At 43.0% G+C, this 15,399-nt stretch overlaps 1 protein-coding gene across 1 annotated transcript in view; it reads right to left on the bottom strand.

Moving 5' to 3' along the window:
* Window positions 1–15,129, bottom strand: part of LOC111219134 (copine-5-like) — an 80,537-nt gene extending 65,408 nt beyond the window's left edge. Inside the window, exons 1-3 of the mRNA XM_022741729.1 lie at window positions 15,020–15,129; window positions 1,456–1,496; window positions 591–637 (exon numbers count right to left, since the gene is read on the bottom strand). Of these exons, the coding sequence (XP_022597450.1) occupies window positions 591–637; window positions 1,456–1,496; window positions 15,020–15,129 (198 nt within the window). The remainder of the gene's footprint in view (window positions 1–590; window positions 638–1,455; window positions 1,497–15,019) is intronic.
* Between the last annotated feature and the right edge of the window lie 270 nt (window positions 15,130–15,399).

Genomic DNA, 15,399 nt, shown 5'->3' on the forward strand with positions numbered 1-15,399 from the left:
GATTGCGTTGTTGTTTTCTGTTGTTATGGCTGACTTGGCTGGCGTTTAGCTTTTGTTTCATGTTCACAGAGAATTGTTACACCGAGAGTGTAAAAAAAAAAAAATCTTAAATGAAGTATTCCCCATTGAGATGTAATTTAAATTGTCATTTCTGTGTATGAACATCCTTTGAGATCACAGGAACAAATAATAATCCCAGAAGGACCCTGTGTCTCTGTAATCTCTGCCTTCCTCCACTACCTGCCTCTCTGGTCTAATTAAGGCCCAGTGGCCAACAGCCGGAGGGGACTCTGACGCAGAGGCAAATCTTTATCGATACGTGTAGCTGTCACCTTAATCAGCCAATCAGTCATAGCCAACACAGTGCTGACCAGCACTTGGATATTCAGCGAGGTCAATCAATTGCAAATGATTGACACTCACAGCATTTACCCTCAGAGTGTGTGTGTGTGTGTGTGTGTGTGTGTGTGTGTGTGTGTGTGTGTGTGTCTCTCTGTCTGTGGGGGGGCTGTAAACAGAGAGCAGGCTCTTGTGGCGAGGAGACAGGCTGATTGAGTTGTGTTGACAGAGGGACGGCTGTGATCTCTTACCTCTCTCCACTGTTTGGACTCCACGCCCTGGGTGTACAAGACAACCACTGAGAAGAGAGGAGGTGGGGGTGGAGGTAAAGAGAAAAAGAGAAGGAGAGCAGAGGAATACATTGTCACTAAACAAGCTCAATCAAGCAGCCCACTCCTTCTAATAGTGTTTGTTTTGTTCCCCCTTTGACAACATTCGTCATTAATTATCCTGCCACACCCTGACAGCATAATCAAGTGCCAAGCTTTGACGATGCTGCACTGCATCAAATTCTGGGTTCTGAAGCAAGATTGAAATCTCCTGGAGCACAATTTAAGCCATGCAATCAAAACACAATTTCTTAACGGTGGGATTCTCCTGATTCCAATTTGATTTTGCGACTTCAAATGAAGCAGAGGCGGGCGAACGCTACGTGACCTGTCATATATCCCAAGGTTCATCTTCGGGCGAATACAAAACAGGGCAAGTGTGATATTTTCCCAGTAGCTTTTGTACACAAAGGGCTTGAACCTCCTCCCTATTATGTTAAATGCCCCCTTCATTCTCTATCCTGCAGGGAGTATCAAAGAAAATGCCTTTATGGCTGTTCCCTTGGTGTCTCACCAAAACCAAGCCATTTGTATTCAAAGGCTGGCGTTTATACCCTGCATGCATTAAGGTACTTTCTGTGGCTCTCAGTGAGGAAAGGTTGTCACATTACTGTGCAAATGATATGCAGTTATTGAAGGAACACTTTGAAATAGCAGAGTAAACTGAATCAAAGTTAAGCTCAGCAAAAGTTAAAAAGTAAAGCTTCACAAAAGCAGAGGAGGTGTCAACCAACCGCATTCTGAGCAAGGAGACACTAAACTGCAATTATCTTCGTAAAAAACTTACATGGGTCAGATTTGGTGAAAGTGTCTCGGTCCAAGAGGTTCCTGTGGGAGAAGGAAACAGTTACACATCAAAACCATATTCAAGCATGTGTCCATATTTAGTCTGATTCATTTCACTGAATTTTAAGACGGCAGGTTAACAGGCAGTTCCATTGTAGTTTAATTAAAAGAAATCCCATATGCAAAGAGCTACAAAAGGAACGCATGGTGATTCACAGCCACACTTAACTTCACATAAACCACACTGTCCTTGAGTTTTTCCACGTGAGCAGAACAATAAGCACGTTTAAGCTCAGTGAAAGGACACAGAGGACACAGAGGCAGAGGTTCCAGTGAAAACATGGGCACTACCTTTAAAAACAAGCCACACAACCCCTCCACGTTTATTCTACTACGAGAAAATGTTTGAACTGTAACGCTAACACACACACACACACACACACACACACACACAAAAAAGATAACCACATGCCAGATTTTTTCGTTCAAGTAAATGAGGTTGTTCGGGACGAAACAGTAAAAATGTTAACAACTGTTCATTTTAAAATGAGGCATTCTGACTGCAAGACAACGCCAGATTGTGTCATGTGACAGGCGTGAGCACAGAAAGACTTTTTTCCCCAAAAAACAAGGATTAGAAAAGAAACAGCAGCATCACAGTGAAGAAAATGACAGGTTCAATGAAACATTCAAAATTCTCAAAGAGCTGAATCATTACATCATTTCCTTCTTTCATGTGTGTTGGGAGTCAACCAGTAACAGAGAGGGACTGTATTTACAGCTCAGACAATTCATTGATTGATTTACAAAAAAATAATTGGCAACTACTTTGATAATCCATTGTGAGAAATGTGAGGATTTTGTGCTCTTCTTTGTCTTGCAGGACAATAAACTGGATGTATGGTGGGCAGACAAAAACGGGATCTGGGAAATTGTGAGGGACATTTTTCATTATTGTCTTAGATCTTACTAATTAATTGATTAATCAAGAAAATAACAGGCAGATTATTCGATATTTAAAATAATCGCTGATTGCATATAATTCCAATGCATATACGACAGAAAATATAAAAGTCTGTAGAACGCTCTCCACCATTTATATAGGAATGAATGGGCTCCCCATGGAACACAATATCCAACTCTCTTCATACGCGCATAACAACACAAAGCAAAGTGTGCCATTCAAGACATAATCAGCTCTGTCACAGTTAGGTAGTACTGCAGCGTGATGGTGAGGAGTCTAGCTGTTTTAGCTTTGGTGACTCTGGCCTAAGGGCAGAAAGCAGCAAGCCACGACGCACACTACATGCTGTATGAGGATTTATTTCACCACTCACAGCAACACGGTACTATCAATACATTGAACAGGTCCATCAGTATGCATCCGTGGGCTAGATTAGATTCAAAGCTCATTCAGCATCAATGGCAACATCCTGGAGTCGCTTCAGGCCAAAGCGCGCTCCACGTGTGCCATATTGTTGCGTTTCACTCTGATCCAGTTTTCGTGCAGCAGCATGGTTATGTAAGTCACAACTCATTCAGTTCCCATTCAGTTTCCCTCAGTCTGAACCACTATTGCACGTCAGGATACCCACAACAGCCTCTAAATCCTCACATTACTCTCTGTGGAGGAGCTATCCAGTTCCCTGACGCTGATCATCATCCAACACCTTTTCAAGCAGCCAGACACTCACTGATTGGCTCATTCAAGATAAGATCTGCAATCAGCATCAATATTATTCACGTCATTTTTATTCTTCGCCTCTTCCAGACTGGATTTTATGTTTCTTTCTGGGTGATGGAGGGAAATTCTGACAGTTTCCCTGACAGTATTTCCTTCTTTCACTGTACAAGACCTAATGAAACCGATCTTGTCATAGGACAGTACCGCTATCAGTCACTTCAGTCAATATTTTACATGAGAGACATTTTCCACATCATGGTTTCAACTATCTCATTAGCACATCAGTATAATGCAAAATCCAATAAATATGTCTTGTTTCTGGTTCCTGGTTTCGAGCCGTGTCAATAAATAACAACTTGCAGTTCAGAAGAAGCCTCGTGCCTTTGGGGGACAGCGGGATTTCAATGAATATAGATGAGATTTCATGACTGAATCCAAGCAACAGGACATCATTCATGTACACGTAATTCTGCATTCCTGGACACAGACTCTTCTGTCACAGGGATACGTGGGGGATAATAGATGCAGCTTCGTTGGGTATTAGCCTTAGGCTGACCTGACTACAGTTGGAACATTGTCAGTGTAATTATCATTGGAGATAACTAAGCCATCCATGACTAACTGCCTCTTTGTATCCACCTGTTAGTGTCTGGCATCCATTACCCTCAGACAATTAGCTTGTCCGTCACCTCATCCCGGCTCTGACTGCGGAGGAGAGCGCGCCACACGGAAAAAGGAAAACACGACATCCCGTTTCACTTTTCTGCAATGTTGCCAGAGAAAGCAAGGCCGCATTTGAGTTGCTCAACCTCACTTTGTTTTCGCAGAACATGTCTGTTCCAAGAAGAAATTATGAGTATACAGACTTATACACCAGTACAAATTAATCCACCGTCTTACTGTGCACATGGCCAGAGAACACACAACAGTACCGCAGGATGGGTATTAAGATAATCCGTCTGCTTTCACTGAAGTAACGCAGCCTATTTCAAAAGGTAACTCCTTCTTTCTACAAATCTCAGTGGGATAAGAGAAGATCATTATCCCGAAAGCTGATGTGGAGAAAGTTCGTTGATGAAGATGAAGCTCATTGGAAGTAGGACAAAAGTAATTAGATCGAGCTACTTTTCATCCACACATTTCATATATCAACCTTGTTTCAGACTGCAGCACTTTTGTGATCATTAGGACCATCTGAAAATGCCTAACACCACTTTTCTTATTCCTCTTGATCTCACCACCTTCATTAAATCTTGGAGCGCAATAATCTGCTCTTGTCACCAAAGTATTTAATATTTTATCACTTGGAGCCCAGAGTGCATTATTAGTTGCAGAACAAACAATACTACAAGAAATGAAATTCAATTTCATCTGGGGGGAGGTAAAGGAAAAATATCAGTTTAATAGCTTTCGGTCTGTTCATCCCTTACAATGCATTGTTTGTTTATTAATTAGTGCATTAAACTTGTAGTACTTGGTTATGCATAATTTAATTAATAAGTAAGGCAGTACAGGGAAAATCAGTAAATGCTGAATTAGCATCACTCAGGTGATGTACGTGTTCAGCAATCAAATCTGCAAACTCTTTTTGGTTGTATAAATGTGTGAAAGAGTGTTTTGTTTGGCTGAGATACTGATAAATGTTTCCATTACAGGCTGAGAGTGAAGGAGGTTTGACCTCTAAAACGTGGCTGGCTGCTGAACTCCAATTTAAAAGAATATATTAGGAGTGTATGTTCCCTCTCGGTCAGATCCCTGGAGATATTTTAGCAGCTCCTTCGTCCACGTGACTGATTATTAAACTAAGAAATGTGGGAATTAATTCCTGCACCCGCAGTGCCTTATTGCCAGCACTCCCTTAATTCCCCTCCACTTTCTTAGAGTTGTCGAAATCATAATTGGCACCTTGGAGAAATAGCATCTAATTCAGTGGAAAGTGGTTTTAAATAGTCTTGAAGTCGGCTGGCCAATTCCAGCATGAGCTGCTGCCTCATTGGTTCTTAAAAGGATACGACAAATGCAAGCATGAAAGTTAGTCTCTGACCGGGTTCGAGGAAGGAAAGTCTTTATATTACATTGGAAACAATGGGAGATGTCTGGGAGCAAAAAGTGAAGGATGGTTTGCATTTTCAAGTCTGCTCTCTCCCTTTCTCTCCTGCCCTATGGCCCTCTCCTCTTTGACTGAGGACAGATATTTCCTTTCCACTCACACACCACAGGGTCAGTGGGTCTACTTTTTGTCTAATATAACCTTAAGCTGCATCTCAGGGGTCAAATGGTTATAGAACCAAACTGGGTATATATATATATATATATATATATGCTGCTACAGAGGTCGGCCAGTCCTTTACAAAGAGGTGGAATTCATTTATTTAGACTCTAATATTCTGTTTTCCTCGGGGGCATTTTTGTAACTCATAAAAAGCGATGTACAGTATACTGTGCAGTAAAGGTTATCAGGTACAGACGCGTACTGTGCAAAACTGCTGAAATTAAAACAAACAAATTAAAACAACCAATAAAAATCTGAAGCACTACTGCATTTCATTAGCGGGAATGATCTCTGCATGGATTGCATAACTGAATCCCTGGATGGTGACAGATGACGATACAGAGTAGTGTTGCTTTTGTCTGGATCTCGAAACACTCCCCTCCATTACATTCACTGTGCAATCTGCTCCCTTTATTAGTGACAGACCCATCTGCTGACCTTCACTGTGATGCCACCAGGTGTCTTCTTCTCCTCCATCTGTTTAATTATTCAGTCTCTGTCCAACCTGGGATCTCTCCAGGTCGACAATACCTGCTGCAGAGCACTCCCAGGGTGGCTGTCTCATGGGCAGTGACAGAGTCTCAGACATAAAACTGCTCCTCTGATAGTATAATAAAGGAGAATGCACATATGCTACGACTCCCTGTTTCAGGCTGGCTTTTGGTGTGTGACTAATGTCCAACCTGGGAATAATATCACTGCTAATTGCATACTGTGACAGCCCAGGCTTTGTGCAGAGAAAGGTTTTTTTCTTTTTTTATGGAGCTGAGGGAGATGCACACCCTGATACTATATGGCTGTTATAACCCTGGCAGAGCACTTTGCGCTGCTCTGAATTCACGCCAATTTCCCTTCATCTCTCTGTTCCATCTGAAAAAAAAAAAAAAAAAAAACCCCAAGCTGCAAATAGCTTTGCAGGCACACACTAAACATGTACTTCACAAACTAGCAACATAAAGCACATTGAATTTTGCACAGGAATATATCAGGCACAGTGAAGCATTTCTAAGCATATACATATTTTGGCTTTGAAATTACGGTAACTAATCATTAAATAGAGATAGAGAAGAGAGAAGAAACCCGTGGAGTCAGTCAAGTGTGGAGTAGAGGGAGCAGGGTCAATTTCAATAGAGATCATGATAATAAAGCCCACAAAGAAGTTCTCTCAGAAGATAATACTAATTGACGTTAGTGAGGGATGAGATTTCTATGATCATACCGTATGGGATGGAGACAGAAAATGGAGCTGTCTAATTGCTGGTGGCCTCATGTTGAGCCTTGATAGGTGAAGACACACACAGCGTGTAGGCAGTGCCAGACCGCGATGAGCATAAAACGATGAGCACTACAGCACTGTATGTATTCAGAGGTACAGTATGAACAGCTTATGACAAACACAAACACTAATTGACTTCAAATGTACCCACTGGGCTGGAAATAAAAGGCATAGGTAGTTTCTCAACAGACAGCATGATAATCAGATAATCAGACAGAATTGTGTTTGACTTCACAACATGGAGGCTGCATGCTCCAAGGAGCATGCGACGTGCTTCTTACATTTACTAGAGAAAAATCAGCTTCCACCAATCCGTGCAGTGAAGTCGATCTCATCCACCCTCGTTGCTGTTTATCTGACTCTATTTTTCATGGGTGTAGATTGGCGGCCAGTTAGCTATGAAGTAAGATTACGTCCCCATTCTTCATCCAGTTTACTAATCTCTGATTGGTTAATTACTACTTCTGTGGAGATACATGTATTTGTGAAACTATACACAGAGAAGGGTGTTTTCAGAGCTGACCAGCACACCTCCAAACTCTCAACAACAACTCAACATCTTCAAGGCACTTTGAGGTAGAGTAAGCAGTCCTGAAGAAGACTGTTGATATCTAAACTCAAAGGCAAAACAAATATGCTCCTCCCTTCAGGAGCATATTTAGGAGCGTATCACCAAAGCACTGACACATTGGCAACCTCCAAGGCTGAAAAATGAAGCCAAAACAGAAGTACTAAAAACTGCAGTTCTTCGAATGGCCACTTGAGTCTGGCTCCAAAAGTGAGTCAATCTCCATAGACTCCAATTTTAAAATGTCTGTATTCTGTTATATATATATATATATATATATATACACAGTATGTTTACAGCCTAGTACAAAAATCGGTTTTGGTCTCCACGCCCAATTTCCTCTTTCATGTACGGGGGGTGAATTTTTATATAACTCACCTGTTTAAATTATATTAAGGCTTGAAGTTCTGTATAATTGAGGGCGTGGCCGCTTTGAGTGACAGGTGGGTGAGCGTACCCTTGCCACAAGCTGGCATGCACCAAAGTCTTGGCTCAACACACGCCCCTCCTCTTTGCCCATTTTGGAATGAGCTGAGAGTTGGGGGGAGTCAGATACTGGCAAGATGGCGACGATGGAGCAGCTCACTCTGAGCTTTAAAACCGCTCTTCAGAAACCTATGGGTGACGTCACAGAGGCTCTTCCATCTTCATCTACAGTCTATGGTGGAATCCATAGACTGTACGGCGTAGACGTTGATACTCTCTCTCATAGCTGAAGCAAAACAAACCTTATAATATAAAACATTATCAAATAAATGACATGAGTAAAAATTAGAGGATTCGTTGTTTGGATTGTTTTAACAAAACCACAGTGACAGAAGACAGGACTGTAGGTTTTTAGCTAAGCTAACAAGTTAGGAACACCAGATTGTGTAGGAACAGGCAGCTAGCAGACCATGAGAAGAGTGAATGTGATAAAAAAAAATAAAAAAAAGTATATTAGACAAGTGTATAGTAACAATTGTTTACTCCACCTTTAATATTTTAATTGCCAATCTTGTCAATATCCTGTCCATGTACGCTTGTGGCATGTAGCGTGTTCGGCCACATGGTTTAAATATTTAACAAGTTTTGTGGTTGGCGATTTGTCTTACAGAGAAAGAAAGAAATCTTGAGGAGCATGCTTCAATTTTTCCACAAAGGCTGAAGAAAAAAAATGCTAAATGAGAGTTTGCATTACGTGATGTGACATTAGGGATGGGCATTTTCACTAATTTCAATATTCGAGTACTCAATTACTTGCAAATTATATATAAAATATGGGACACGACCAAGCCTACTGTTTGGCTGCCGGAGAATGTGATATGGAAGTTTAACGCCACATACCTTGAACCGCACGTTATTGTCGTCTTTTTTAATCAAAGTATTTCAAGACATCACTTTTCCTGGTCACGGCTGCCATGGTGCAGGAAACGCCAACTGAGTTCAACTTTAGTAGTCAAAAACAACACATGCGCAGGTGCGTGAGTAGTAAAACGCTACTTGAATAATGACGTCAACTCGTACCCATCCCTACTCCCTATATTATAGACATTCAGTACTTAACTCTATAGTTTATGAGATTGTTATAAGAAAGTAGTGGGAACACCATGGACACTGCTTTTTACCCACTCAGAACCCAGCCACTTTCAGCAGAAATGCAACAGTGTCAGCCATGTATTACATTATATACCAAAGGCTTTTCATTGAGTCTGGATTCAGAGACTCTTGTTTGCATTATGTAGTGGTCCTTGACTCCAAAGAGCGCCTTTGTTCACTGGATGGGAATTTTTTTTTAAAAAAAAAAGAAAGAAAAATGTATAAGGTAAAGATGCTCTCCAGCTTTTTTTTATTTTTTAGTCAATGTGATATTCATGACTTTAAATTTTCTGAAAGCTCCAAATTCACAAGTTGTAATATTGTAAATGAGTTTTTCTTTACTTTGACTTACTTTTACTGTGTTTTAGCTGGTTGTAGCCGGTCTGGTACCGTGTATACGTTAGGTAAAAGTGACCTTCCAGAATTTTCTCCACTGACAAAACGATGTTTTTGTCTAAAAAGAGAGATAAGACCACAGCACAGGCGGACTAGCCACGAGGACTACTGGCTAAAATTCCTGTTGGTCGGTGGCCCATCAAATCATCAGTTTTTAACAGCTCCATCAGTGTCATTTGTGCTACTGCAGTCCCAGTGGATCAGTCCAAGGCTGAATTTTTTTCCCAGTTAACTGTGGAGCCAATACTGGTCTGGCTTTACTAAGATGGAGACCTCTACGAGCTGCTAAAGGGTCCAGTTTTGACTCAGAACTGTTACCATTATTATAAATATGTTCAGTAAATGTTGCTATAGCTAGCTGGCTAACTGTCAGCATTGCCGTGGAGCATATCATGGCAATGCTATTGGTTGTGGCTGGATTGTTTTTGCTGGCTCTCATGTACACAGGGTGACTTTATTCAGTTGAGCTTCTTGATGTGGGTTTAGTGGACACTTACACTGGGCTTCATAACACCTTGCTGACTGTGAACATGGAGGGAGTGGGAGGGAGGGTGAGCGGAGGCCGGAGGTGTGGCTGACGAAGCATTTGTTTTGGGTCTGAGATGCTGGTGGTCTACATCTAGTGGCAGTGACTTGTGTTTACAGAACCTTTAAACAAACTTGAAATTAGACTAACGCACAGCTTCTACATAAGCCAATAATAATTTCTCAGTTTTGTAACTAGTGGTTAAGTTCATCTTGTACAATACACACATTTTGACTGACATTTTTCCTTACAGTGAAAATGAATTGTATTTCCTACAAATCAAGCCTGTTGTTTCGGGCTCTATACTCTGATTTGTAGCAAAGGCGCGCACACACATTCTCACCCACACGAGCAAAAATGTCCCTTCTAGCAACACAAAAATACTAATGTATCTAACAGAGAAATTCCTAACGGATACGTCTACACACATGACAATAAGCTGATAATGAGTAGCTTCTTAAGCCCTTTGGCTAAGACTGTCAACAAGCGAGAGACCTTCAGCATATGCAACACAATGTGGTGAAATCGTCACTGTGAAACCTGTCACACTTTGAACAAATCTGCCACCAGCTCACATTTCCTCGACAAGCTGTGATCTTCGGGTCAAATATCCCCGACGCAGAAATCCACTAACATACTCTGCTGACCCTTAAGGTGCTTTGAAAATAGTGACAAAAGCAGCTTGATACCTCTGAGCCAAGAGGGACAGCTTTGATTTCTTTTTGCTACACCACACTCTTGACTTTTCCTGTCATTCCAATCAACACTTTCAGATGACACAGGCAACATGCAGAGTGTTATAAAGCACTGGCATGGCAGCACAACTGTGTTTCCATGGGATCCCCCTCTGCTGTCATACATCCCAAATGAGAATATATTAATAACACTGACACCACCACAAGCCAAGTGTCTGGGATCCAAACTCATTTTCACTGTGTCAGGGGTTCATGCATAATCATCCGCTTCATTGGCTTGTGAGACTCGCCTGCTGCAATCTTAACATCCCCAAAATTGGAAGAAAAAAAAAAAAAAATCTGCCACCCCTTGGCACCCTCATGTCTCTCAGCCTCGATCCCCAACACAGATGCGACACATCACTCACAGACACAAGTCATCCCACAAGATAAAAGCTGCGAGCTCGCCTCAGGTCAGTCTTAACCCAGAACACGATATGAAAAGAACGGCACAGTAAAAACACTGCAAATTGAAATTTCTCTCCTACTCAGAGATTTTTTATTAATATTTTATGCTCTTGCACAATGCAAACTAGTTCAGTTCAAACTTTGCTGTCTGCCAGAGCAAAACAAAAGGATGTTTCAACCAGAAAAACCAGGTCACAGGGTTTGATTGAATGGGTAACCAAGACTGAATGTGATCAACAGCTACAACAGCTATTAACACAACAACAGCAGCAGAGTTACAGGCCACAGCAATGCACTCGAATAAAGAATAAGTTGGGTACACAGCTTGAATCCCAATCGCTGCGCTCAAGCAATTGTTTTTGACAGATCGAGCCGCGATGCCACACATCCTAATCATCCTGATGATTTCATTAAACCTCCCCCTCTGCTGCAAGGAGTGCTTCAGGGGCGGTTCACATCAAGAAGCAAGTTTTCAGATTGACCTCAGGGAACAGCAATCACTGACCTTCTGCACCGGGGATCCTCTCCTAAGAGCATTTGTCACAGGATGCTGGCAGTCACGTGACCTCTTGTGTGTTTCACCAGGTAATGGATCCCTCGGGAGCAGAGTGGCCTGGCTGGGTTAAACCCCCCTTCCCAGCTATGGAATGCATTGATTGGATGCAGTGCTACTCTAACCAATATATCACAGCGAATGAATGGTTACAGTGTGAGCTCTGAAGCCACAGCAGAGATGAGGAGGGGATGGACAAGAAGAAGAGTCTTCGTCCTGATGAAATGGGCAACGGGGGCTGATAAAAGTTCGATGTTCAAACTGTCAGTTGGGAGGCTGAGTGGAAGGGACGGCAGCTTTGTGCGCCAATTTCTCTTTCAACAGCATACATGTGGTGTGTTATGACATGTTGCAAAGGACCAATACATTTTTATAATTGGAGAAAAAAGAAAAAGAAAAAAAAAATCAAGCTACATCCTTGTGCCTGGTGGTTTTTTTGGCCAAAAATGTATGTCATGCACTTACAATGATACAATGTCCAAATCTGGGCTTTTCATCAAATCAATCTGCTCTTTTCTTTCCCCTCGCTCTTGTCTGGATGGTAACTATCTAAAATATGAGATGTCAACAAGCAATCTCTCAGGAGCAAGAAATTCTTTTTCCCTCGCTCTTTTCTGATAAGGGTTGTAAACCTTTTTTCAGGGTTGTCAAGCTTATCAGCAGGATTCTCCTCCCTCGTTCTGGTCACGCAGGCACATACAGTAAACAGTCCATTTACAAATCATTACTGACATCCTGCACATGGATCTGTACAGTGATGGACCAAAGAGGAAGAGATAAAAAAAAAAAAAATCTATTCATTAAATGAAAATCCATGTGTCAAGCCTTTGAGGGCTTTGTGGTTTCTGTCTATGGGCAAATTTTTTCCAGCATTCATTACTAAAAATGTGCTTCACAGTGGAACCACAGAGCTGAAGCCCCAGTTTCCCTTAAGTCATTGTACATGGGAACTCTTGAGACGATCTGGTACACTGAGATACAGAAAGGGCACATTGAACAATCGACTAGGATTCACATTTACTACTTTGCTCATAATTAAAGCATGATGTAGCAAACCGCATAGACAACTTATGAATTATTCATCAGTGCTACTTAAATATTAACTAATGAACACACTCATTGCTGCCACATAAGAGGTGGGATCGCGCCTGTAAAAGCACCAGGGGACCGCTGGCCTTAACCCACTGAACTGTATTCACTGTCATGTGTTTGGTAAGGCAGATATAGGAATAGAGGCCACTTTGAATTTGAAGAGCCATCTTGTCGTTGAGCGTAGCCCTTGCAGCCAAGAAGCAGATGCTGTGGGCTCGGCTCACTGGGTGACCTGTGAGCAAAACCAATCAGAGCCATGGACAGGGAACAATGTGCGATCACAGCGGTATGCACTTGCTTTGATAAGGAGTTGTCTCCCTCAGTCCCTCCAGTTTGTCAGGGGGCTTGCTGCAATATTGGCAGAGGGTTATGAGAATGCCTGTAGGGCTGCAAGCAGTTCCATGTGCGCTGCATTCTCCGAGCTTTCAGGCTTACTTAATCAATTACACAGAGTTGTTGAGCCTGTGCCTCTCATCCAGTGACACCCATTGTTTTCTACTTGCTTCTATTGGATGGTACAAATACACACTTGCTGATAAGTGGGGTGGGGGGCGGGGTGGGGTGGCTGCATGCATGGCTGTGCGTCTCACAGGTGTTGAAGCAGTCGTCAGAGGTTAGACATGAGCTACTGTAGCAATTTCCACAAGTCACAAAGAAGAAGAACAGACAGAACCTGAAGTAATCTAAGACAGGCAATGTTTCAAGGCCCGGTGAAAGCAGGGATGAATTTATATTCTCTATCAAACTGTGTCCTCGAGCAAGTCTTTGTTTTGGAGAGACATTAATGACAAACAAGGGAGCTGCAGATCGACAGAGCCTGGGGGCATCAACACAGATCGCAGCTTAAAGTATGAAGGTCTGAGGGAAAAAAACAATCGTGTGTACCAGGAGGGAAACAGCACGGGTCCAGCTGCGACTCGCAACAAACACCCAGCGATGGATAAAACGCACACACAACCTGACACAACCTCCATATGCCAACCTTATACACAAACTTGTCACACACGCCCACTCTCACCTCAGTTTTACATAGGATCCTACAGAAAGCCAATGTAGAGGTTCGTCCTCTTTAAATAGCCCCCACCCTCCACTGCTGCACCATCCATCTCAACCTGTCCACTCCATAAAGGTTAACAGACTTGTTTTGAAATATGACTAATTAATTAACATCCAGGATGGGTTATAAGGTCGCCTGCATGGCAACAGCAATTCTGGATTCGTTGAACAGTTAATGATGAAACAGTGTTTTCAACAAGAGAAACAATCGATCAGACCCCCCCCCCCCCCGCAAATAACTGACTGAGTGAGGTTTCAAGAGGAATGCAGATGAGAGGAGAGAAGGATGGCAGTGGGGTGTTTGGCTGCTAAATCTCTGGCCTGTGGCTGTATGTACATTGATTTATGAAATCGCTACAGGATCGGTTTCAACAGCAGTGCACATGGGAACACATCATTTACATGCATATAACACTGATGTAGCCAGGAAGTACAAAAGAGCTAAGCACTGTGGATTAGAACAAAATGACACACAGCTGGGGAGGCCAGGGAAACACAGATCAACACCAATTTCCATGAGAAACTGTCATTAAAACTGCACCAACTGTACTTGTCGACCTATATAAAGCCACTGTATGTTGCAGCAGCATACTGTATACAGTGATACAGTGACTCTACCTGCAACCGGCGCTGCCCCACCCTTCCCAGCCGAAGCACTTGCCATCTCCGTGGTGTGTGCTGGTTTAGGGGGCAGAGGGATTGAGTTAAACGCCAGTGGACGAGGAGGGAGGACAGATTTAGTGATAATTGTGGTCCTCACGTTGCTGCAACGTTTTCGGAACCCGTCAAGCTTCAGGCATGTCACGCTGCCTCGGGGGAAACCTCACGGGCACGCCAGCGAACTCCACGACGGTCGATATCTCCTGTGGCACGCGACATTGCGCGCGCAAAACACACAGCGCTCTAGACTCACGAGACTGCCGGAGGCAGGGATTTTATCAAAACGGACACCGAAGAATCAGTCTTCACCATAAATAAGACAAACAGAAACGCGTAAAAGTTTAGGCACGGTCAGACTTGCAGCGTGTTGTCTAACTGTGAAATTCTATACATTACTGCAATGGTAATTAATGCTGTGTGGATTTATAATTTAAAAATATAACAAAAGGTCTCTAAAATTTGAAAATAATACAATGAGGTGTTGTATGTCTGTTGCGTCTTTACAGCAAAGACATATCCGCGAGGATTTTACCTTCACAGCGTTCGTGGTCGTTTCACCTTTCATAAAGTTTTTCTTTCTACAATATAGTAGTTCTTTTTCATGACACATAACAAGACCAGGTTGTGTTTTATAGAACTAAAATATTTACTACTCATTACAAGTCCAGTCTTCTCTCCGCAAAACGCACCCAAAGCGCGCGGAGCTCCCCAAACCCTGACGCAGACACGGCAGAAGCAGCAGCAGCAGCGGAGCGGACTCACCTGCATGACACGGTGATCTCCACTTTGGTGGCAGGGATGCTCCCACTGATGGGGTCGAAGTCACGGACCGTCGCCGTGGCCTCCACTTTGTCCATAACGTCTCCCTCCATGTGTGCGGCGGGAGACCCAGGCCAACTCCCCGGCCCGCGTGAGTCCCTCTAAACCTGGAGAGCCGACGGTGGAGAGCCGGAGCGCAGCGGGCGAGCGAGCAGGAGCGGGTAAGGTCCAGGCAAAGCTCCTAAGTGTTGTCCATTGGACGGGCAACAGCATGGAAAGTTTAATGGGAGGCTGCTGCTGCGGCGGCGAGGTGACTGATCTGACTAAAGTGGGATCACATGGCAGGACGCATCAACGCCAACTCCGCTGTTTGCCTGGCAAAG

The sequence above is a fragment of the Seriola dumerili genome, unplaced genomic scaffold, assembly GCF_002260705.1.
Source record: "Seriola dumerili isolate Sdu_G_001 unplaced genomic scaffold, Sdu_1.0 BDQW01000056.1, whole genome shotgun sequence".
NCBI classification, from domain to species: Eukaryota; Metazoa; Chordata; class Actinopteri; order Carangiformes; family Carangidae; genus Seriola; species Seriola dumerili.